A 23,263-nucleotide genomic window follows, 5' to 3' on the forward strand; every position below is an offset into this window, starting at 1 on the left:
CCAGGCCCCACTGCCACAGAAGGCTACCCTTCTTGCTTCTGCTCCATGGAAGCAGCTCTGGGTCGTCCCCCCTCCCTGACCCCCAGCCCCCAGGTGTGCTCTGCAGCTGGAATGTCCAGAGGAAAGGTACCTAGAGGACCTGTGTGGCCAGTGAGGCACATGGCTGCAGGCCTCAGCCCGTGTACCTGGGGAGGAGTTGCCCAGCAGTGCAGCAGAGCCCAGTGTCTGTTGAGAGGCTAGCCTGTAGTCTCCCGGCAGAGGAGACGACGGTGAGATCTCCTGGGGCAGCCTCAGTCTGTCTCTGAGCTTTCCCTAAAGATGGGGTGTCAGGCATCCCAAGGTACAGTGAGGAGAGCCTGGGCCTCTTCCAGGCACACACCTTCTGCCTGTGCTACTCGGTCCCCAGAGCTGTGAGAGATCTCCCCCTGACCGTAGGTGCAGGCACATGTTAGTGTTTTTCTCAGCAGGATGTTTACTGGAGGTGGTGAGGAGTGGTTTTCCCCTTGGCTGCTTCCCTGGGGGGAGAAAGCCCGGGAAACCACCCCCAGCAGGAGAGAGACTGCCTGGGTTCACGTATTATCCCATCCCTGCCCAGGGTTGATGAGGCCTTAGAACGGTGCTGATCTGTCCTTGGCTGACAAATCAAGGCATGAGCCTAAAGAAATGTGTCCTAGGGCTTTTTCCTGCCCCCCTCAAACTCCTGGAGAGCCCACATCTTACAGGCCAGGCCCAACCCTGCCTCCGTCCTTCATGGTCCAAGCCACATGCCTGTTGCTTTTCCAGAAAAACATCGTGCACAGAGACCTGAAGCTTGGGAACATGGTGCTCAATAAGAGGTAAGATCCTTCTCCTTCAGGATGTGACCTTGCGGCTGGCATGGGCTACATGCTGCAGCTACCCAGTGCCCTCCAGTGCCCTCCAGTCTCTGACTCACAGCAGCCCACTTCCCCCGGGAATCCCAGGGGCTGCAGGATGGGATGCCCACTTCTGCCTCTTGCCACATGGAGATATGGTGCTTGCTTCGAAGGAAGGAGCCTTAGGGGCACCTGGGTGGCTCTGTCGGTTGAGCGTCCAACTCGATCTCGGCTCCTCAGGTTTTGATCTCAGGGTCATGAGTTCAAGTTCCATGTTCGGCTCCTCACTGGGCATGGAGCCTACTTAGAAAAAAAGGAAGAAAAAGAAGGGGAGTCTTTTTTTTTTCCTCCTAAATTTTGTTTTTTTAAGATTTTATTTATTTATTTGATAGAGATCACAAGTAGACAGAGAAGGAGGCAGAGAGGGAAGGGGAAGCAGGATTCCCTCCTGAGCAGAGAGCCCCATGCGGGACTTGATCCCAGGACCCCAGGATCATGACCTGAGCTGAAGTCAGAGGCTTTAACCCTCTGAGCCACCCAGGCGCCCCAAGAAGGGGAGTCTTAAAGGCCACCGGCCTCAGAAAAGGAGTTCGGGGAAGGATTCCAGGAATCCTCCTTGGGCCATTCATTTGGTGGGTCTAGTGGGTGCTCAGTAAATGACTGTAAACAATGGAGAAACGAGTGAAGGAATGACAGATGAGCAAAAATAGGCCTCGTCATAGGTCGGATTCCCAGGAAATAGACTCTGAGGTGTGTGTGCAGAAGGTTTCCTAGGAAGAGCTCTCGGGGCAAAGGGCAGGATTGGACAGAGGGAGAAGCCGAGCTGTGGTGCAATCACCGCAGGGCCTCAGCCTGGACAACTCGAGAGCCAGGGGGCCCTTCAGGTGTCCCAACCGAGGCAGGGGGGAGCATGGCCCTGGATGCCCACTGCAGCCAGCCTCAGAATGCAGCCTGTGCCCAGGGCAAGGGGGGCTCGCCATAGCTGGGGCAGCTTCCTTTGGCTCAGGGGCTTTCTGGAAAAGGATGCAGCTACGAGCAGTCAGAAGCCATCACTCTCTGCAGCAGGGAGAAGATGCCTCGATTTTAGAGGGGGTCTGGGTGGCTCACACTAGCACCCTTGGTCCGTCAGTGGCAGAGAGAGATCACTCAAGGCCCAGGCCACAAGCTGTCACCCTCCCATCCAGGTAGAGAGGCCCCAGCCTCACAGGGGTCCAGGACTGCCGGCAGGCACCACCACGACTGTGGAAGTACAGGGCTGGGACAGGTCTGCTGCCTCTCCTGCCCTCCCTCGGCCTCTCACTCTTGCCACCCCCTCACCTCCAGGTGTTGAAGTGGATCAGGGGCCTCACAAATGGCAGGCACCTGGTCCCCCACTCCGGAGAGGGCCTGCTGTCCCTGGGAAGTGGCCGGAGCCACAGCAGTCACAGGAGGAAAAGCTGCAGGGAGATAGGCCCCTGGGGAAGGGCATGGGGGGACCAGATCCCCCCCCTCAATGCCATGGGGAGGTCACCGCCCTTCTGCCGCCACCACTCAGCCCTGATGCCACGGACGGGCAGTCTCCCGGCGTCACCGTGCAATGGGCCACCGACCCGAGAGCACTGGCTGGGGGCCCCGGGAGGAGGGCAGAGACTCTGGCCGTCTGAGTCAGTTCCCTAAAGGATGAGTAAAGATTGGCCAGCTGGAGAAAGTGAAGCCATGAAAACCTGACCCTGTCATGGTCATTCCTATATGGGAGGAGGGAAGGGAGCCGAAGTTCCAGGGCTGCTGGAACCTCTGACAGGCCGAGTGAGAGGGCTGGAGAAGCTTGGGGGTCACCTGGGTCACAGCCCAGCAGTGCCTCTGCATTCCCCGCGAGACAGTGGGAGTTGGTTTGATCATGTGTTGGTTGACCGATCCGTGTAGTGAGAGGCTGCTGTGGTAGCAGGCACTTCTCCGAGCTTCTGTTTCCCCATCTGTGGAAGTGCAGGTGGTTAAGCCTCCCTGCAGAGACAGGCCTGAGACGTGGAACTGTGTCCCGGGACTGAGCCCAGCATAAGTGCACCCCATGCCCAATGGGCTGTGGCTCACTTCCCCCGGAGATGAGGCCTGCTGGGGTTGAGTGGCTGGTGAGGGCGCCCGCGGTGAGCGCAGGGGGGCCCTGCCCCCAGCCCGGAGAGCGTGTGATCTTCCATGGCCTCGCTGTCTTCTGTGGGACGCTGGCCCGGTACCGTCCTGCTCTGGACGGCAGGCTCGCTGCGCATACAGAGGGGCATATCTTTGGACCACCTCCGTGCATCTGGCTGCAGAGCCCGTGTCCTCTGCGGCCTTCCCTGCAGCTCTGTGCTGGCTCTCTGCGGCCCAAGGGCGCCCGTGGGAGCGCACGTGTGGGCTCCTGCGCCGCCGGCCACAGAAGTGCTCTAGGCCTCTGCGTGTCCGTGGCAAGTCTGCTCCCAGCTTCTGCTCCCCCCAACTTGTCCGAGCCACTTCTGTCACAGGAATGTAGTTGGGAAACCCAGCCTCTCTTGAGTACTGGCCGTGGGGCTATACCAGCTCCTCCGTGTGTGTGTGTGTCTGTCTGTGCGTGCATGTGTGCCCCTATATGTTTCCCTTCAGACTGAGGAGCCCCAGGACCTCCCTCGGACCCTGTGTCTTGGCTGCATTGCTTCTCATCTGATGATGCCCTTTTTGGGGTTTTGGGACCGATGGCGGTTCTGGCCACCTCTCGCTTGACTCATGGTGCTCCGGGAGGGGGCAGTGTGCCGTAGTGCCCAGCACCAAGGGACCAGGTACGAACACTACACCTGCATCGTGGTGTCTGCAGGCACACCCCTCCCTTCTCACTCGCACCTGGGCAGAGTTGGAAGGCTGACCTGGAGGAGATCCAGCCCCCGCCTGGCTGCCGGGCTGGGCCCTAACTCCAGCTGCAGAGTCCGCGGGAGGCTGCCTCTGTCCCTCGCAGAACAGAGTGGGCCCAGGGGAGGAAACAGGGAGAAGTGTTTGTTTGCGGGGCGGCTGTCATGAGTTCAGCCTGCTTGGAAGAAAAGGCAAGGGTTGAAAACTGAAATACCCTTTTGAGGTTATATGAGGTCTGCCGTGGGTTCTTTCTCCTTCCTCCTTTCTTTTTGGGTAAGCAAGTTGCACATCAAGTTCCTAGAAAAGGAGAAAAATGCAGGCAGTCCAAAGGGCCATAACTGAAGAGTGACTCAGGCCCAGCAGATCCTGCTGACGCAGAGCTGCCTCCCTTCACCCCCACTGCCCCTGCTGCCGGAATGAGCCTGGGGGAACCTGGGGCTCCCAGGGAGCTGGGTACCACCCACCAACTTGGGCGGTAGTGGCAGGGCAGGGGCGCACAGCCAAGCTTCGGGAGGTCTCGGGGCTGACCGTGTGGTTTCCTATGGGATAGCCTCCAGGATCCTCGGCAGTGTGGGCCAGCTCGTCCCTGCCGCCCGCCGCCCAGCCACACACAGTGTCCTAGAGCCCCTCAGCCCAGCTCAGTCCAGCTGGCCTGCTCGCTCCGGGGCCTGTGGCCACAGCATGGCTCCCCTCGCATGCTTCCTCAAATGGGGTCTTTCCTGGGCTCTCCCATTACCAGCCCCAGCCAGCTGTGCCCCACCGTCTGAGGAGGAGAGGATAACCCAAGCCAGCTGTTAGCAGTCAGTTCCTAGTCGCCAGGCCCCTGGCTCTGCACCTTCACCGGGGTTGTCTTCCTGTCACATCCCTACATAGTCCTGGGAATTGGGTGCTAATATCCTCCGTTTGACAGATGAGGAAACAGGTTTAATAAGAGATTAAATGAGGCACCCACGGTCACACAGCCAGGGAATAGCGGGGCTGGGCCTGGAACCTGGAAATCCAACTCCCAAGCCCCCCGGACCCTGCCCTGAGCGGTCCTCTCCCAGTGTCTCGTGCCTCAGGGCACCCGTGCAAGACACACCACCAGCCATGGCAGCCATCTGAGCTGGGGGACGGACCGTGGGCCTTGGGGATGCACAGTCCCATATTCAGGGCTGTGATGTGGGCGGCTCAGAGCTGGAGCCATCCACTTCTGACATGGTATCCTTGGCCAGACCCTTTGCCTGCACTGTCAGACCCTAGGGCCCCGGGAGCCACCAGGCAGATTTCTGTGGCATCTGACAGGGCAGGCCTGTATGCAGAGAGAGAGCCGAGGTTTCCATTTGGAATGCAGAGGACAAACTAACCTTTGTTTTGTACCAAGCCCTTTGCCAGCAGAATTCCCCGAGATAGCTAAGGGCTCGCGGAGCCTGTCGGTCTCAGCTCCTGGGGAATTCCACGCTCAGCCCCATACACCCTGTACCTCAGAGAGCTGACCCCCTCTTCACCCTGGAGGCTCAGCCAGTGAGAGGCAGCGGGAGGCCCCTCACTGGACTGCCCTTCCTGCCATCCCCTTGCTTCTCTGCCCAGCCAACTGACAAGGAGCAGGGCGGGTGACCCCTGCCCTCTGTGGATAGAGAGGCACCCTGCCTCACTGGCTCTCCCCAGTGGGGCCTCTTGGAGGGGCCTGTCCACCCCCACCGCCCAGGTGTGGAGTAACGTGTCCTCCATGGGCCTCCTTTTGTGCACACTGTGAGCTTCCTTAAAGGATCCAAACCCTAAGCCGCTCTCACCCATGACTCTCAGATGAGGGAGGCTGTGGTTTTCCAGGTCAGAGGAGAGTCTGAAGCACAGGACAAGGGCTGAGTTAGCTTTGCTGGAACTGGAGAGAAATTCGGGGGCTGGGCACTGCCAGTGACCCCGACAGTCCCAGCCGGTGTCCGTCCAGAGCGCAGGCTCTGGGCTCAGGTGGACCCTGGCTTTGTACTATTTGGGACGCTGATCGACAGTGACCATGGTGATGACCATATGGATCGGCCGAGGGGGACAAAAGTGGCCCCCCATAGATGGACTCCAGAGCCTTGCTGAACTTCCTTTTCACTTTGTGTAAATGAGGGAGCCAAACCAGACCTCCTCATTTCAAATGTTGATGTTCTATGAGGTGGTTTGTCATCCTGAGTCCTAAGCCTTGGCCCCGAGGCTCAGCCCGGATGGCAGTTTCCGGGAAGCCCCTCTGGAGCACTCCCTGGGTCAGACTGACTCAGTTCTCTGAGCCCAGGTGCTGAGGGGACGGCGTAGCAGGTGGCAAGCAAGGGGACGTGGCCAGCATCCGCGCCCTTGATGGCTGATGGCACCGTTCATGCAGCCACGGGGGGAAGGCAGCGGGGCCCGGGGAGCAGAAAAGGATGTGGGTGTGATTCCTTTGCTCCCTGGGCCCGAGCGGGAGCAGCTGGGTGCCCATGGGTACAGACACAATGTTTGTTCATTCTCTGCCTCCTGCTCCCAGGACGCATCGGATAACCATCACCAACTTCTGCCTCGGGAAGCATCTTGTGAGCGAGGGGGACCTGCTGAAGGACCAGAGGGGGAGCCCTGCCTACATCAGCCCAGACGTGCTCAGCGGTACGTGCGTGGTGCCAGGCAGCGGGCCCCAAGGGCAACGCCCCACCGGGCTTTACGGAGGCTCCTTCCTTCAGCAAAGCGTGTCCTGGGGTGGGGGGAGCCCTGGCCTAGGTGCTGGGGCTGTGGCGGTGGTCCGGACCAGGACTGTCCGTCTGCGTACAGAATGTGGGGTCATGTGGAGAGGAAGATGGGGATCCTCACCCCGGTGCAGAGTTAATGACTCTGAGATTATTTCTGAGTGTGAACAATGGGCACTTGAAGGACTTGCCTGAGGAAGTGACCTTTGAGCTGTGATTGCCAGGACAGATAAGGACTGGAGGGGGAGTGACTGGGCCAAGGCCGCACAGCCAGCTGTGGCAGCGGCCAGACCAGCAAGGCCTGAGGGAAGCCCCGGGGAGAACGGGGAATGTCATCACTTGTTTCAAGTGCAAGTGGAAGCCCTGAGCGGGTTTTCACCGGCTCTGCCACTTTGACCGGGACACCTCTCCCCTCCTGCTGTTCCTTCATTAGCTCCTGCCTTCCCCCTTCCTTCCTTTGCCCAGCGCTCCCTCCCTCCCTCCGACCTGAATTTACCAAGGGCCGACCATGTAGAAGGCCCTGTTCTAGACACTTCGGATATGTCAGCAAACGGGCACACAGACATCCCCGCTTCCGTGAACACTGAGCTGACTTTCTAGTGGGGCCGAAACAGCTGGCACACAAAATAAAAAAGCCAGTTACACCCTGATTACCCACTGATCCTGTGGCTCAGTGCCAGGCCCTGTGCAGAGTGCGTGACCACGTCATCTGCTCCAGACTGCACAGCTACCCTGCAAGGTAAAGTTTTGAAGTCCCTCTGTCGTACAATCAGTAGATGGGAGAACGAGGCTCGTGCCCCGGCCAGCCTCCTGCCTAAGCCCATGTTCCCTGGGATGCTTTCTCTCCTTTCCCGATGTCCTTTGCCAAATTGGGTCTTTCTGTCCTGATCCTTCAGGAACCGAGGGCTTCACGTCTGCTCCCATCCCTTCCACATGGAGGTTTCAGGGTGCCTCCGGGGCCACCATCCCCAGCACACACTCCTGCACCCCCCCCACCCCCCCTGCACAGCGATAGACCCGCCTCTCCGCAGGCCAGCACGTGCATGCAGGGACCAGGCTGCTGTAACTGGCCGTGACTGACTGATCACATCTGGGAGGTCTCCCCGGCTGACGCTTCTGCGCCAGTGCCTGGCCTCTCCCCGGCCATGTTGCCACCTCCCAGGACCTTGAAGTTTGGGTTGGGGTCCCCGTGGCCTCTACTAGAGGGAACCAGGAACCAGGGCTGCACCCCCCACTTCCGGGGACTGGCCCAGCTCTGACAGCCTCCATGAGATTCCCCAAAGCATCCTTCTGTGTGACAAAGCCAGGACATTGCACCAGGCTCCTGCCTCAGTGCAGGCCCATGAGGTGGGACCTGTGGCTGTGCGCGCCCCCAGGTGGGCCCCACTCTGGCTCTTCCAGCTTCAGGCCGGCCTTAGAGGATGAAACAGGCGAACCCACTGCTTCCGAGAGAGTCCTAGACCCAGAGAGTAGAAATGCAAGTCTCATTCTGACCTTCAGCCCCCTTCTCTGGGCCCTAGTTGCCCCCCAGGTTACAAGTGGGATGCACTGCTGCCCCCCCCACCCCCCACGGTGAAGAGGTTGATGCAGGATGATAATGACAGGTCCCGCCGTGCAGGCTCTGAGGCGATGTCTGCCACTTGGTTCACTCTGTGCTCCAAGCACAGCCTCGGGCATCCGGCCTGGAGCTGTGGAAAGGCAAACCTGACCTTGCCTGCATAGAGTTTATAGTCTGGTCAATAACTGTGTCACCCTGAAAAAGTTACTGACTTCTCTGGGCCCCAAGTTTCACATCTATAAGACAGAGGTGATAACAGTCCCTGCTTCCGGAGGTCCTGTGGGATTAAAGAAGGCCTTGAACCTGCTGGCTGGCTAGTAAATGTTAGCTGGGTTATCATTATGGAAAAGAAGTCTTGAAGTTCTGTCCCCTCAGAAGCCAAAGCTCAGGGAAAGGCCTCCTACCCGGGCAGAGCTCCTGGGGCGGCTTGTCTGCTGGAGGAGCCTCTCCAGCTCCCATCCGGGTCAGGGCAGAAGTCCTAGAGCTCAGGCTGAGGGAGCCCAGGCCGCCTTGGCCCCTGGTTCTGTCCTGGGCATCTCGGCAGGAACTGCCTACAGCCACCGCCAGTAAGAGTCGTGGCCCAGCAGATGCTGGTGATGACCCCACATGGCAGAGCAGGGTCTGGGGCAACGGAGTCGCCCTGGGGTCAGCTGCACAAAGCCACCCACGCTGCTTTTTGGCACTGGGGGTTGGAAAAGGGCCAGGGTGACGCAGCCTTGGAGAGAGCTTAGCAGAGGCTCATCTCCACAAAATCGCCTACTGCACCAGCCAGGGCAGAAAGCAGCTCACTCCCCAAGCAGCCATGTGAGGTCAGCGTCCTGGCCCCATTTCACAGATGAAGTAATAGGCTAGGTCACGGAGGCCCATGGTACCTCCTGGAGGCACAGGCCAAGGCCTGTAAGGATACTTCCATTGCATGTGTTTATGCTGCTTGACCTTCAGTGGGCCTGGAGAGCCCTCCAGAACCAGGATCCCTTACCCCAAAGGCATCTGTCGCCACCCACGTGGCTTCAGGACCCATAGGAGGGATCCCAGTTGTCCAGGCGCTGCCTGGTGCCCAGCAGCAGCTCTCCCACGCGCATGGGGCGCCGAGTCCCATTCTGGGATCTGGGCTGCTGCTGAGCCTGCTGTCCCAGGGACAGGGCGGGCGGGGGATTTCGAAAGGCTTGACATGCTGTCCTGTGTTTTCGGGAATAGGCCAGGCAGTGGCCAGTGCGCCAGAGGAGCTCTAGCATGGATGGTGGGTGACGGCCTGCCCTGAGAGTGGGAGGAGCAGGGCTTCCCCATCAACCATGTGGTGTGGGACAAGTGACATCCCTGTGCCTCATTTTGGAAAAAGAGAAAATATCGAATTCCCGGAGTTTGGTGGAGATGCAATGAAATGAGAGCATCTCTTCCAGGGCTGTCATAGCATGGCACTTGGCGCTCGCTTAAATGCTCACTCCCTTTTGTTCTGCAGGGAGGGAAACAGCAGAGAGAGTTCACATACACATATCCACTCCTCTAGCAAATACTGGAGTCCGTGCTGGGCACCGGGGCTCAGCCGTGCGCCAAGCAGGGAGGTGCCTGCATTGGAGCTTACCTCCCCGTGGGGGAGATAGGAAGTAAACAGGGGATGGGATCCTTGCAGATGGGGCAAAATGCTCTGGGGTGAGGGGCTAGGGATTGGGGCAGAAGTGCCAACCGGCCCAGAGCCGGTTAGCTTATTGTTCCACGCACGCATTCTTGGCCCCTGCTCCGTGAGCTGCTTGCCGGGGCTGTAGACCCAGGCCCAGCCCCCAAGAACTTGCAGTCTGGCAGAGCAGGGCTGGTAATCGGGGGGGTGGCCTGCACAAGGCCAAGTATAGTCCCTCCATCTTGGTGCCAGTACGAGGTGGGGCGTCGTCCTGAAAGTGTGGGGTTGGGGGGTGGGCCCTGTGGGTAGGGTCAGGCACGTGGCTGGAAAGCCAAGGGAAGCCCAGGGCCCAGCCCTTCCCCGGGCCTGGACTGAGTGTGCATGTGTCTGTGTGCCCCGCAGGCCGGCCATACCGGGGCAAGCCGAGTGACATGTGGGCCCTGGGCGTGGTGCTCTTCACCATGCTGTACGGCCAGTTCCCCTTCTACGACAGCATCCCCCAGGAGCTCTTCCGCAAGATCAAGGCCGCAGAGTACACCATCCCTGAGTGAGTGGCACTCCCTGGGGTGGGCGGTGGGTTGGAGCGAGCCCGCCCAGCCTGTGCCACCTGAGCCCTCTCCTTGTCTTGCATCAGGGACGGGCGCGTGTCCGAGAACACCGTGTGTCTCATCCGGAAACTGCTGGTCCTCGACCCCCAGCAGCGCCTTGCTGCCGCGGACGTCCTGGAGGCCCTCAGTGCCATCATCGCGTCGTGGTAAGTGGGCAGGAGCCCGGCTGAGGCCCTGCCCCTCCCACCCAGACAAGCAGCCTCAGGGCGGGCCTGTTTCTTTGCCAGCCAGAGTCTGATTTCCAGATTGTCCCATGGGCGAGATGGGCAGGGTGCTTCCAGAGCTCGGGGTCGAGCATCCCTTGAGTGCTGGTTGATGCCAACTCTGGGACTGACATTAACTACCTCACTGATTTTCCACCACAGCCTGTGAGGTAGAAATGTCCCCCATGATCAGATAAGAAAGCCGAGGCTTGGGAGACAGAGTCATTCATGTCAAGAGGGGGTTGAGCTGGGACCCAGCCCCATCTGTTGAGTCCAGCCAAGCTGGACCCAAGGGCTCCCGCGGGCCAGACCTGGGGAGGCAGCCCGACTCGTCTGCCTTCCCGCAGGCAGTCCCTGTCGTCACTGAGCGGGCCTTTGCAAGTGGTTCCTGACATCGATGACCAGATGAGCAACGCAGACAGCTCCCAGGAGGTGAGTTGAGGTGGTCAGACCCGTCGTCACCCGGTCCCAAGGGACCAGTGTCCAGGGACGGCAGGCAGGACCAGGGGACAGCAGTGACAGCTCCCAGCAGGCTGCAGGGCCCCCTAGGTCGGACCTGCCTGCGGTGTGCCTTGCCTCCTGGGCTGTGGGGCCGTGGAAGCGGGGACCTGGCCTGGCCCTCTCTCAGCTTCCTCTTTCTGCCTGAGCCCTGGCCCTGCCCTGGCCTGGCCCTTTACACAGCCATACTGCTCTACCTCTGACTCACTGGGTCTCTCTCAGCCTCTCTGCTCTTCCTTTTCCAGATGATTCATTTTCTCCCAGTTTTCTCTCATTTCCCGCTCCCTGCACTGGAGAAAGTGCTGGGCCTGGGGTGGGGGCTGACTTAGGCCCAGGCAGTAGCTGGCAGGTGATCTTAGGGTGCCCCCTGGAGGGCAAAGGTAGGTGAACAGAACAGAGCCATGGGTTGGATGCCAGGAGGACCTTCCCTCCCTGCCCCTGCCCCTCATCCCCTGGCCCCAGAGTTCCACAGCCAGTACTGGGCAGGTGGGAGCAGGAGGAGGTGCCTCGGGACCTGGGCAGAGCCTGCGCGCCCTTGAGACCTCCCTTTCATAGGTGCCACCCACTGCATCTGTTCCTCTGCCCCACAGGCCTGTATGGCCGTGTTCTCCTCTGTTCACAAAAGGAGACTAAGGTTCAGAGAGGTATGGTGATTTTCCCGGCCACACAGCTCAGACCCTAAGTCTGAGTGCAGATCCCTGATCCACCCTGTGATGATGAGTGCGGGGGACCTGCCACTCCAGGGCGCTGCTCTCCGCCTGGGCTGCACCACCCCCAGGGCTCTCGAGAGCAGCTCTGAGGGGAGATTACTGCCCCTCTTCACATTTCAGGAAGCCAAGGCTTCAAGGTCATGCAACCTCCCCCAAGGTCAGTGGTTAGGAAAGGAGCATGGGGTGGGATCCACTCAGACCCCAGGCCTGTGCTTCAGCTAGAGCAACCCCAGGCCAGGCAGCAGGCAAGGTCCAGGCTGGAAGGAGGGCTGCCCCACACTCAGGGCAGCCTCTGGAGCCAGGTCACCTGACACAGGTTCCCTGCTCTCTTCTCCAACCCCACCCCTCTCTTGCTCTCTCCCCACCTCTCTTCCGGCCCCTGCCCCCTCTTGCCTGTCTCTCCCAAGGCCAAGGTGACAGAAGAGTGCTCCCAGTACGAGTTTGAGAACTACATGCGGCAGCAGCTGCTGCTGGCCGAGGAGAAGAGCTCCATACACGAGGCCCGGAGCTGGGGGCCCAAGCGGCAGTTCGGCAGCGTGCCCCCCGTGCGGCGGCTGGGCCACGACGCGCAGCCCATGAACCCCCTGGACGCGGCCATCCTGGCACAGCGCTACCTGCGCAAGTAGCCCCCTGGCCAGGGCGCCGCCCCCCAACCCTCTCTTCCCAGCCCCCAGCCCGCGGCCCGGACTCTCCCCGCACCAGCTGCGACGGGGATGGGGCAGGGACAGCGCAGGTCACACATGGGCTCAGCAGACGTACCACGAAGCTACCTTGGGAATGATCGCTTGATTGTTTGGTTTTTTTAATCTGAGAAGCCTAGATAACTAATCTGCTTTTAATCATGATGTTTTAATCTACCTCTGGCTCTTTAACCATGCTGTCTCCGGACTGAGTGAGAGGGAGGAGGAGGGAGCCCGGCCAACTGGCCCAGGGCAGCTGCCCCCCACCCCCCAAGGACAGATAAGCTGAACTCCAGCTCCGCTGCTGGCTCCCAGAATGAACGCCCACGCTCCCCATGGCCCTCCCCGGCCCCCCTCCCAGTCTGTGTCTGTCCCTCCCCTTCTGACCCCAGGCCCCTCAGTCCAAGCTTTGGAAAATTTCACCTCATCTTAAGCAGAATTCAGATATATTTATTTTTGTACTGAAACCAACCTCTCTCCCATCTCTAGGTGGCTCGGCGGGTGGCCACTCCCCACCCCTGCCCCCACCGGCCTGGCTGGACGGCAGGGAGTCCACTGCCCACACATGGGCCCCCTCCTGGCCCCCAGGCTCAGAAGCCCCTTCTTGCCAGCCCCTCCACCTCCAGCCCACCAGTCCCTCTGTTTCTGGTGATGGGGAGGCCTCTCTAGACTTGGTTCTCCTTCTCCCACTCTGTAGCTTCTCTGAGGTGCTGTGTACCCTCGCATTAAGCCTGGTTTCTTTCCGCGCCCCACACCGTGGTACCGAGGTGATGCTGACACAGATGCAGAAGGGGTGCCTGGTGGTCGGCGGGGAGGGGCCGCTGGGCCAACCGTGCACAGGTGAGCCCTGCTCACATGCTCTGTTGCTCCCCACAGCCCTCCGTGTTCACAGAGTGGTGGGGGCATCTCCCCTGCTGTTCTTGCCTCCTACTGGACGTGGGGTCTCTCCAGCAGACCCTGGCCAGAGCCCTTCATCGGGGCTGTGGGGCTTGTGGGGAGAGCTGTAGGGACTGGGGGGGCCTGTCTGGCTTGAGAACAGCCCTGCTGCCCTTTTTGAGCCGAGATTTTGAAGTGGATGCCCGTCTTGCCAGAAACACTGTTCTCACCAGAATGCCCTTCCCTCCCAACTCTCCCTCACTGGACTTGGCCTTGCCCAGTGCCAAGCAAAGACCCTTCCTCTGGCCTATCCCCTCTGGCCCCCCCTGGAAAGGCTGAGTGTTCCCCTCCAGGCAGTCCTGGGCCCTCGGGCCCTTCCTGTTTTTGCTCCCCAGTGGGGAGGTGACCGAGGCCTGTGTGACCTTGTTTCCCAGCGTGTGAGCTGCCCCCTCCCCAAAAGCTGACTCACTGTGAGTGACTTGGGCAAGTTCCCAAACCTCCTTGTGCCTCAGTTTCCCCATCTGGAAAAAATGGGGCCACCTCTTGCCAGCAGTAGCAGGGCTGCCCATGCCCCCTCCACCCCATGCCCCCATCCCAGCACTTGGGCGCCTCATGCCTCTGCCTCAGTGGGTCTGTGGGAGCCCACCTGAGCCCAGCACTTAGTCCCCTTGAGCACCAGACTCTGTCTCTATTGGTGGCCAGCCACCGAGAGCCAGGGTGCCGTGCTGTGGAGGCGGGGGATGTCGTCTTTTCTATATTTATTTCAAAAAGAAGTCTCCCAAGGGAGTAGAAATGCAGTCTGGCCTAGGGCTCCCAGCCCCTGTGACTGTCCTCCCGTGAGGGTCTCGGCTGCGCACCTGTCCAGGGCCTGCCAGGACCCTCTGGGCCTGCTTGCCACGGGTGGGCTTTCTCCTCCTTTTCAAAGCAATACCCTCGGCGGTCTGCAGAGCCTTATCAGACAGGCTGGGCCCTCCAAGGTCAGCCCCTGAGTCTGATTACGTTCATGGCAAAGCAAATGAGAGGAGGTTGGGCCTGCCTCACTGGGTGTCACACACTGAGAGGTCCTGTTGTAAAGAAACAAAACAGAAAAAGTCACAAAAAAGTTTGTATAAAGACATATTTTTGTACTACATGGGGACTCTTCCTGCATGTCAGCAATAAAACTTCCTGACCTGGAGCCAGTGTGGCCTGCTGTTCTCTGTGTCTCCGTGTCTCCATCTCTCCTGCCCCCGCCAGCCAGGGCAGGTTTCCCACAGCTCTCGGCTCTGCCCGCTCTGACAGCCCCCCACCCCACAGCCCAGCCATCGCCACTGCCTTGGGGGGTCGGGGGCGGACAGTGCTACCTGGCATTCTCCTGAAGACCCATTAGTGCACCCCGCACCCCTGAGTGCCCCAGGGGCAGGCAGGAGGTGTCCGAGAGCAACTGCAGCTGGCCAGCCGAGTATCAGTCTTCTCTCCCTGCCAAAGCCGCGTTTGGGGGTCAAGGATCCTGGCCAGACAGAGACTGTCCCTCTGTCCCCACGCCCAGTCAGGGCAGCTGGGGTAAGAAGGGTCAGGCAGGCCTTTTCCTACACTGGTCACCCCCCTCACTCCCCTCCATAGGAAGCCAAAGGGCTTCCTTCCTTCCTTTCTTCTTTCCTTCCTTCCTTTGTCTAAATTTAGACATTTCGGCTGGAGCACTGGAGCAGTGAAGCTGAAGGTAGGTTGGCCCCTCCCTCAGCACCCCACGGTACCCTGACAGACCCACTCACGGGAGTGGGAGCCCACACACAGCCCCAGGTCACAGAAGGAGCAGAGAGCTCCATGCACGGGAGCCCCTTCGCAGGCAAGTGTGCCCACGGCAAGAGTGAGGCAGCCCTGGGGCTCTGCGGCTTTAAGTGCTGCCCGGACCCCTCACCCCGACCTTCACACCACCCCGACCTAGTGGCCGAGTGGCCCCCACCTCCCTGGTCACTCCCATGTCTACACATGCTTTACGCGTGTCATCTGACCCATCTGTCATCTGCGGAGCTCTCCTGGGTGCGTGGCCAGAAGGCGCCCTGCTCCCAGCGCTCCGGCTCTGCCCGCTCCCCTGCCTGGGCCTCATCACCACGCCCGCCTCCTCCCAGTCCCCCCACCCGATCGGCCTCCCTTCTGTGCCCAGGTGACTCCCGGGCACATGCATGGGTCAGCCTTACCAGTCACCCCCACGAAAGCAGCCATCCGAGGGCAGGGGCCTGCACACGTGTCTATGCCTAGGACGGGCTGTGCACGCGGCTCACACACCAGAACGCTTGGTCTCTTGACCTCAACGGGTCAGATCGCTCTTCAGTTTTTATCCCGAGCCCCAGAAGCTACAGAAGGGGAAAGTAGAAAGGTGAGGGGTGGAGGGGTTTGGGGATCAACAGCCTCCTGTGCTCCTGAGAAGTCAAACAGGAACTGAGAAGTTTCTACCCGTTTTTGCTGCCTCTGGGCCTCTGGCGGCCTCAGGTAGAGCCGTTTCAGAGAAGCCACACTGGAGCTGCCCAGCTCTCTGAAGTGGGGAAGCGAGGAAATGGAGTCTCAGCCCAGTCATTCAGGCTTCAGAGCCAAGCTTGTCCTGACTTCTTGCCCACCCCCGGCTCCCTCCCGCCCCATGTCCAACCCACTGCTGATCCTATCCGAGCCAGACAGCATCTGACCATTCCCACAGCTCCCTGCGACCACCCTGAGTGCCCCACTCTTGCTTCCTGGCCTCCCTACTCCCACCTTCCCCTACAAATGCCCAGGGGCCACATGGCAGCCAGAATGAGCCTGTTACAAGCCGGGTTTTGTCCTCTCCTGCTTACACACCTCTGATGGCTTCTGTCCCATGCTGGATAACATCCAGAGGTCAGTCTGTGGCTTGAAAAAGTCCACAAACGAGGCTCTGCACCTGGCCTCCTCTCTAGGTTGTGGGCCCCTCACCCCTCCTCACTCCCTATGCCAGGCACACTGGGCTCCTTGCTGATCCTGAGGGAGCTGAGCAGGCTTCCACCTCAAGGCCATTGCCTGGGCTATTATTTCTGGAAGGCTCTTCCCCCAGATATTTGCATGGCTGCCACACTGATTTCCTTCTGCTCAAAATGTCACCTCAGAGAGGCTGTCCCTGAACACCTGGCTTTCTCTAACCCCTGAAGGTTTCCACTTTATGTTTCTTCATTGTGCTTACCACAGCCTCGTAGGATATCATATGTCCGATTATTGATTCTATCTGCCTTCCCTACTCAGATGTGCATGTCCATGTGGGAGGGTTTGTCAGAATGATGGGGGTGCCCATGGCAGAGGGTGGGGGCCAGAGACAGCCCCACAAGGAAGGCAGATTCTACATCCTGCACGACGTGAGTGAAAACATGTTTACAGTGACCGGAGCCAAGAATCTAACTCCCTTTTATACATAAACACAAAGGACTGGTGGACACATAATGTACACGGAACCTTCGGGAAATGCAACGACCATGTGAAGTGGAGGGAATCTGTACTCCATGTCGTTCAGAACTTTACCAAGAGCTCCTCACCATTTCCAAAACAGTCATGACCGCAATGTCCCAACACCAGCTGTCACGTTCCAAGCGAGTGACCACTTCGACTATATCTATTACCTTTTCTTTCTTTATATTTTTAATTAGACATGGAGGTGGGCATATTAGCATTAATTTCACTTCAGGAGCATAAAAGGATCCATACAGAGTATCATGAAAAGGCAACGTTGGGTCTGACAGGGTGGGGAACCGTGACCTAGAACCGCCCAGTGGAAGATTGGTTGGGAGCAGAGGCTCTAAAGTTCAAATCTAGGCCCCGCCCCTTAAAGCCACGTGACCACACACTCGGGCTTCACCTGAGCCTTGCTGCCCTCCGCCTTAGATGGAGTCCCGTTACAAACTGCGCAGGGCCACTGGGAGGATCTGAAGGTGAAGTGCACGTAGCACTTAGCCAACCAAGTACCAGGTGCCAGGAGGGCACTCAATATCCACTTATTGTTCGTTCTATAAATTTCACTGTGGCTTCTTCCCAGCAGCTGTCCCTGGGGCTGAGGAGTATTCAGAGGACTGGGTAGGTCCAAGGAGGTCATGAGTGGGTTGCCTTCTTCCCTCCATCTAAGACCTCGTCAGCCCCTGAACCCCTCAGTGGGGAGGACCTAGTGTCAGGAACAGACCCCCAGCTTGACCACTGAGGAAGGGAGCAGAGTAGGGTTTTGCATTGGGCCCTGAATATGCCAACCCCGCTGAGAGCCCTCCCAGAGGCCCTGGATCCCTCAGCCCCCTGAACTCCCATCAAAGACCTGTCTTAACTTGTTTCATTAAAAAAGACCTGTCTTGGGACCCCTGGGTGTCTCAATGGGTTAAGCATCTGCCTTCGACTCAGGTCGTGATTCCAGGGTCCTAGGATTAAGCCCTGCATTGGGCTCCCTGCTCCTTGGAGAGCCTCCTTCTCCTTCTCCCTCTGCTGCCTCCCCTGCTTGTGTGCTCTCTCTCTCTGTGTCAAATAAATAAATATATTTTTAAAAAATTAAAAAATAGGGCGCCTGGGTGGCTCAGTGGGTTAAAGCCTCTGCCTTCAGCTCAGGTCATGATCCCAGGATCCTGGGATCGAGCCGTGCATCGGGCTCTCTGCTCTCTGCTCGGCAGGGAGCCTGCTTCCCCCTCTCTCTCTGCCTGCCTCTCTGCCTGCTTGTGATCTCTGTCTGTCAAATAAATAAATAAAATCTTTAAAAAAATTAAAAAATAAAAAAGATCTGTCTTTCCTGAGTTTCATCCTAGGATCACTCTCTGTGCCTGCCAAGGTGACAAATCTCTAGTCTCACAGGCTGACAGGAGAGCAGAGAGGCAGCCAGCCAGTGGGCAGGTGGACGGGCAGCAGGTCAGTCATAGGCTGGCAGACAGGGAGGAAATCAGCAGGTAGAGAGATGGGATGCAAGCCAGGCAAGCGAGTGACAGATATGCAGAGATGCCAGCCAGCACAACCGGAAAGCAGGTGGCTGGGAACACCTACAGACTGGCTGGCGGGCAGGGCGGGCAGAGCGAGGCAGGCAGAAAAGCAGACAGGCAAGTGGTCAGGAGGGCATGAGGGCTGTGGCGACGGCCCACCTGGGCCAAAGGCACATTCCCCAGGGCCTCCAGGAGTAGCCCTCAGCTTCTTCAGAACCCTCCAGGGCAAGGCTGCTACTCCTTCCACCCAGCCTAGCTTGGCCCCATGCATCCCCCTAGAGGAAGGCAACACTCTGGGTACCCTGTACACCCCAGTCCCTGAAGGGACCAAGAAGCATCTCAACCCCCACTCTGCTCAGCATGGCCACTGGCTTCACCAGGGCTGAGTCACACACCAAGGCATAGACACCTGCGTCAGCAGCTCAGCCATACCCAGAGGTCTACATAGCACCGCAACAGCTAAACACGAACAGATCCAAAACCTCTATGCTCTCATGAATGCAGAGAGGCGTGCACGTGGCCCCTCGGGAAGACTTAGGTGGGCGCCCTACACACTCAGACCAACATCCTCAAGACACAAGGTCAGTCCGAGGACAGCTGCAGCACACACCAACGTTCCCATGTGATGGAAGGCCTCCAGTGAACCCATGCGCCCTTGGAAACCCACTAATACCACGGCCAGTGGTTAGATTCTGGCCGCGTCCACCTGTCTGCTCATGTGATGCCCAGCCGGCTCTTTCTCCCACCTCAAGGGTGTCTCCCTACCCCTTCTCCACCCTGACCCCGCCCCTGCGATCTCCTGACCCCGCTTCCGCGATCTCCTGACTCCTCCCCCCACGAGAACCCTCAAGGTTGCGCAAGCAGAGCTCGGGCTTTTTTTTTTTTTTTTTTTTTTTAATATTTTATTTATTTATTTGACAGAGAGAAATCACAAGAGAGGCAGGCAGAGAGAGAGGAAGGGAAGCAGGCTCTCCGCTGAGCGGAGAGCCCGATGTGGGACTCGATCCCAGGACCCTGAGATCATGACCTGAGCTGAAGGCAGCGGCTTAACCCACTGAGCCACCCAGGGGCGCAGAGCTCGGGCTTTAGCGGCTTCTCCTCCCTCCCTGCCCCACAGATGATCTCACCCACTCCCGGGGAGTTCCATCCATCTTCTGTGCCGAGGGCTCCCAAACTCATGTCCAGCCCAGACTCCTCCCAGGGTCCCCTGCCTGACACCTCCCCCGCGTATCTAACGCACATCTCAAATCTATCTCAAAGGCAACTCTGACCACCCCCCAAAACCTGCACCCCACATACGCTTCCCTCAGGTGCTCCGGCCCAGCGTCAAGCGGTGGTCGAACGTCCTCTTTTCCTCACAGCCACAGGCAGGGCGGGAATTGCTGACACAATCTCGGAAGGTGTCCCCGCCTCACCTGGACAGCGGCACTTCTGCGATCCAGCCCTGGGCGCCGCCTGCCCGCAAGGCTGCGGCCCTCGCCGCACTCCGGGCTCCCATGCCCGCCCGTGCTGCCCCGGGTCCCCACCGGGGTCTCTCCAAAGTCCGTCAGGAACCGTGACGCTACCCCCAACCCCCAGACTCTCAGGTTCCCCGCCACATGGACTGTAACGGCCGAGGTCCCCCGCGGGGGTGGCCCCACGCCCCCTCTGCTGCACCCGGGAGAGAGGCACCCCAAGGCCCTCTGGCTCCGAGGCCTGGTGACTCTTGCCGCCGCTCTCGCCCTGAGCCCCACGCGGCGGGATTCGGGTGTCCCCTCCCACGCGCCCGGGAGAGCGGCCTGCAGGTGTGCTCCATCACCCGGAGCCTCAGCAGCACCGAGGCTACTTTCTTCATGGAATAGTTGTCTCTCAACCGCGAGCCGGCTCCATGAGGGCAGGGGTTTGTGTCCCTGAGCCCCCATTCTCAGGAGGCCCTTCCCATTCCCAGGTCGTCCTCCCCAATCCCGGGAGGGAGCATTTGACGACCAGAAGCTGCAGGGGTTTGCACGCAGCGGTACCCGCCCCCGCCCCCGACAAATGCGCAAGCAGATAAACAGGAAAGACACACACAAATATACAAATAAAGGCAGAAATGCCTGCACACACGCTCACAAAACAGACTCAACAGTCACAAAGACACCCAGGAGTCCTTTCCCATCTCCGTGGGAGCGGGTCTGTCCTTTCTCCATCTAGATCTGCCCCCTGCTTGAACCCAGTCTCAGGACTGGGGATGGGGGGTCTCCAGCCTGGACAGACAGGGGGGTCACCGGCCCACAGGCCTCAGGCCGCGCCTTCAGCTATGTCTGCAATTTCCTCTCCCCCTTCCTTCCCTCCTCCTCTCTGAGGCTCCCGCCAAGAAGGCCTCCCCCTCACCCAAGCCCCAGCGCAGGAAGGGGGGCCCACAAGGGGGGGTGCTGAGAGTCTGAGCGGGAAGAAGACCCAGGCCGCACACATGGATCATACAACACATGGCGCGCACAAGCGGAGCCCAGGTGGAAAGGCAGGCGAGCGCAGCGGCAGGTTGAGCCAGGAGAAAATGCATCTCCCCGGGCAGGCTCTGGTGCAGAAGAGCACAGAGCCAGCAGAACCTCCAGGCGGGTTGGGCAAGGCTGACCTGCTCCCCGCTCCAAGCTCCAGCCCAACACTCATTAACCCCGTGTGACAGAAGCTCTGCCAGCTGGACGTGCTCTCCCAGCCCGAGCCCCCTCTGCTGTAAACTCACTATCTGGGGGAGGACTGCAGAAGAGGGGCAGTCTTCCCTGGGCGAGAGGGCCTTCTGGGAGGAAGAGCAAGGTGTAGAGAAGAGGTTAAGAGCCCGGGCTCTAGGGGCCAAGAGCACTGAGTTCAAATACTGACCCTTTAGTCAAGTTATTCAATCTCCGTGACTCAGTTTACTTATCTGCCAAGTGGCGACAATGGCACTCACTTTATAGGATTGTTAGAATTAAATGAAAGAATATTACAAAGGGGGGCACACACACACACACAGACTTGGGCAGAACTTCATTATTTTTGTTATTAGTAGCTTGGGGCGGGACCCTGCCTCCAGCCTCCCCAGCGGTTTCCTGTGGGAGAGCAGACGGCCCCGCCGGCCTCGCTCCCCCTCCTCCCAGTCGCTCGCTCCTCTCCCCTTCCTCTCCCGGCCCTTTTCCTCCCCGCCTCCCCCCGCCCCGCCCCGCCCCGCCCCGCCCCTCCTCTTTCCTCGGAGGAAACTTTCGGCCGGCTGATCCCTCGGCCCGTGTCCCGCCCGCGCTGCAGCGGCCTGGGAGCCGAGCCGGGCAGGAGGGGAAGCTGGGACCGGACGGGGCGGGAGCGGCCGGGTCCGGGTGTATGCGGCCGCCGAACGCGCCGGGACCGGCAGCGGGGAAGCGGGGCGCTGACGGTGAGTGAGCCCCGGCCTCTGGGCCGGTGGGTCCCAGCGGGGTGGGCAGGAGGGGAGAGGGAGGCGGCTTCGCCCCCGGAGCCCGCCCTGGGAGTGGAGAAGGCACTCGCGTCTCGCTCCTCCATCCCACTACCGGGACGGCGAAACCGGGCGTCATTTGGGGACCCCACAAGGGGGCGGAGCCTCCTGCGGCCCACTTCCCTGACCCCTCAAGTTGGAGGGGCGTCTGTGTCCAGGGAAAGGATCCCCCAGGCAGGGCGCAGGTCTGTAACAAAGTTAGAGAGCTGCTGTCTCCGGTTTGGACCCCGGGGCTGCTCTTCCAGCTAGGGGAGCTACCCGGAGGAGGCGGGGTCAGGATCAGCTCCTGGCTGGGGATTGGGATCTGACCTTGCTGACCCCGCAGGCTGACGGGGGCTTGCCCCTCCGCCCCCAGAGCAGCATGGATGCCCCGCGGAGGGACATGGAGTTGCTGAGCAACAGCCTGGCGGCCTACGCGCACATCCGCGGTGAGGGCGGGCCCCGGGGGGCATGGGCCCCTCCCTGCCCCTCTGAGGCCCCACTCCACCCCTTTCCTCCCCACCTCCCAGCCCCATCCTCCCCGTCCCTCACTGACCGATGGAGGCTACCTAATGTCTTTCAAATAAGGAGGACTGTCCTTCCCCCCCAAACTTCGAACCTGGAGTCCTTCCGCAGTGGAATAACTCCCACCCGCCAGGTAGGCAGGGCTCCTCCATGACTTCTGCCCTCTGACCCCCAGCTAACCCCGAGAGCTTTGGCCTCTACTTCGTGCTGGGAGTCTGCTTTGGCCTGCTGCTAACGCTGTGCCTACTAGTCATCAGTATCTCCTGCGCTCCCCGCCCGCGGCCTCGGGCCCCTGCTCCGCGCCGGGACGCCCGCAGCAGCACCCTCGAACCCGAGGACGACGAGGACGAGGAAGAGGACACGGTGACGCGGCTGGGCCCGGATGACACGCTGCCGGGCCCAGAGCTGACGGCTGAGCCAGACGGGCCGCTGAGCGTCAACGTCTTCACGTCGGCAGAGGAGCTGGAGCGGGCGCAGCGCTTGGAGGAGCGGGAACGGATCCTAAGGGAGATTTGGCGCACTGGGCAGCCAGACCTGCTGGGCACTGGCACGCTGGGGCCCAGTCCCACGGCCACAGGCACCCTGGGTCGCATGCACTATTACTGACCGGCCCCTTCCCGCTGCAAGGGGCTCTGCGTACTGGACATGCGCAGGAACTCATAGCTGCCCCAGGACATTGGGACTGCCCCTGCCCACGGTGCTATGGAGGCCCCGCCCCCACGGCTCCCCCAGTGCCATTGGACCTGGATCCCCACCTTCTGAGATCCCCAGTCCTGCCAGAAAGCCCGCGGGGGAGGACAGGGCACAGGGTCCCCAGCCCTTCTCCTGCGATCGGTTAAGCGATAAGTGACCAATGAAAACTGCATTCTCAGTGACTCAGTCTCCCTCTCTTACTTCTGTCCCCAACATCCTCCAGGCTCCTGCCATGCAGGGGGACCCAGATTGAGACCCTGCTGACTCTTTTAACCAGACTGACCACCTCCATCAACCCACCCAACACCTGAGCATACATGCTTGCATTTAGTTCACAGACTGAAAAAACACTCCCTCCACCACCTCACAGCCTTACGCACAGAACAAGTTATCACTCGCATTCCTTCCTCACAAATGCATTCCTTCCCGGCGAAGGCCTGGGCGCACTTTGCCCCTGGGATCCTGCATCACTAAACACACACACACACACACACACAGGACCCGGGACCCTGCCCTTGACGCTGAGGTACTATTAGCCCGAGTTAACCGTGTGTGCCTGAGCGGGGCTCCTAGCAGAGATGTGTTGCAGC

At 59.9% G+C, this 23,263-nt stretch overlaps 2 protein-coding genes across 3 annotated transcripts in view; both read left to right on the plus strand.

Moving 5' to 3' along the window:
• The window catches only part of STK40 (serine/threonine kinase 40), a 39,116-nt gene extending 24,827 nt beyond the window's left edge, over positions 1–14,289 (plus strand). The window contains exons 6-11 of the mRNA XM_046013920.1: positions 784–836; positions 6,172–6,287; positions 9,940–10,084; positions 10,172–10,291; positions 10,696–10,780; positions 11,964–14,289. Coding sequence (XP_045869876.1) covers positions 784–836; positions 6,172–6,287; positions 9,940–10,084; positions 10,172–10,291; positions 10,696–10,780; positions 11,964–12,182 — 738 coding nt within the window. The 3' untranslated portion in view covers positions 12,183–14,289. The remainder of the gene's footprint in view (positions 1–783; positions 837–6,171; positions 6,288–9,939; positions 10,085–10,171; positions 10,292–10,695; positions 10,781–11,963) is intronic.
• A 6,001-nt stretch (positions 14,290–20,290) lies between these two features.
• On the plus strand, positions 20,291–22,829 carry EVA1B (eva-1 homolog B). Of its 2 annotated transcripts, none has more exons than XM_045978946.1 (3): positions 20,291–21,398; positions 21,832–21,904; positions 22,156–22,829. In XM_045978946.1, exons 2-3 carry the CDS (start codon positions 21,838–21,840, stop codon positions 22,584–22,586), a joined length of 498 nt encoding a protein of 165 aa, XP_045834902.1. In that variant the 5' UTR covers positions 20,291–21,398; positions 21,832–21,837; the 3' UTR covers positions 22,587–22,829. The 2 variants fall into 2 exon arrangements, with proteins under 2 accessions (XP_045834902.1, XP_045834893.1); XM_045978937.1 differs by having other exon boundaries at positions 20,746–21,398; positions 21,802–21,904; positions 22,156–22,823.
• The last annotated feature ends 434 nt before the right edge of the window (positions 22,830–23,263 follow it).

The sequence above is a fragment of the Meles meles genome, chromosome 1 (assembly GCF_922984935.1).
Source record: "Meles meles chromosome 1, mMelMel3.1 paternal haplotype, whole genome shotgun sequence".
Taxonomy (NCBI): domain Eukaryota; kingdom Metazoa; phylum Chordata; class Mammalia; order Carnivora; family Mustelidae; genus Meles; species Meles meles.

Coding starts and splice junctions, on each gene's coding strand:
- EVA1B (XM_045978946.1), top strand. CDS start 21,838: ATGGATGCCCCGCGGAGGGACATGGAGTTGCTGAGCAACAGCCTGGCG. Junction 21,905..22,155: donor GGCCTACGCGCACATCCGCG/GTGAGGGCGGGC, acceptor TCTGACCCCCAG/CTAACCCCGAGAGCTTTGGC.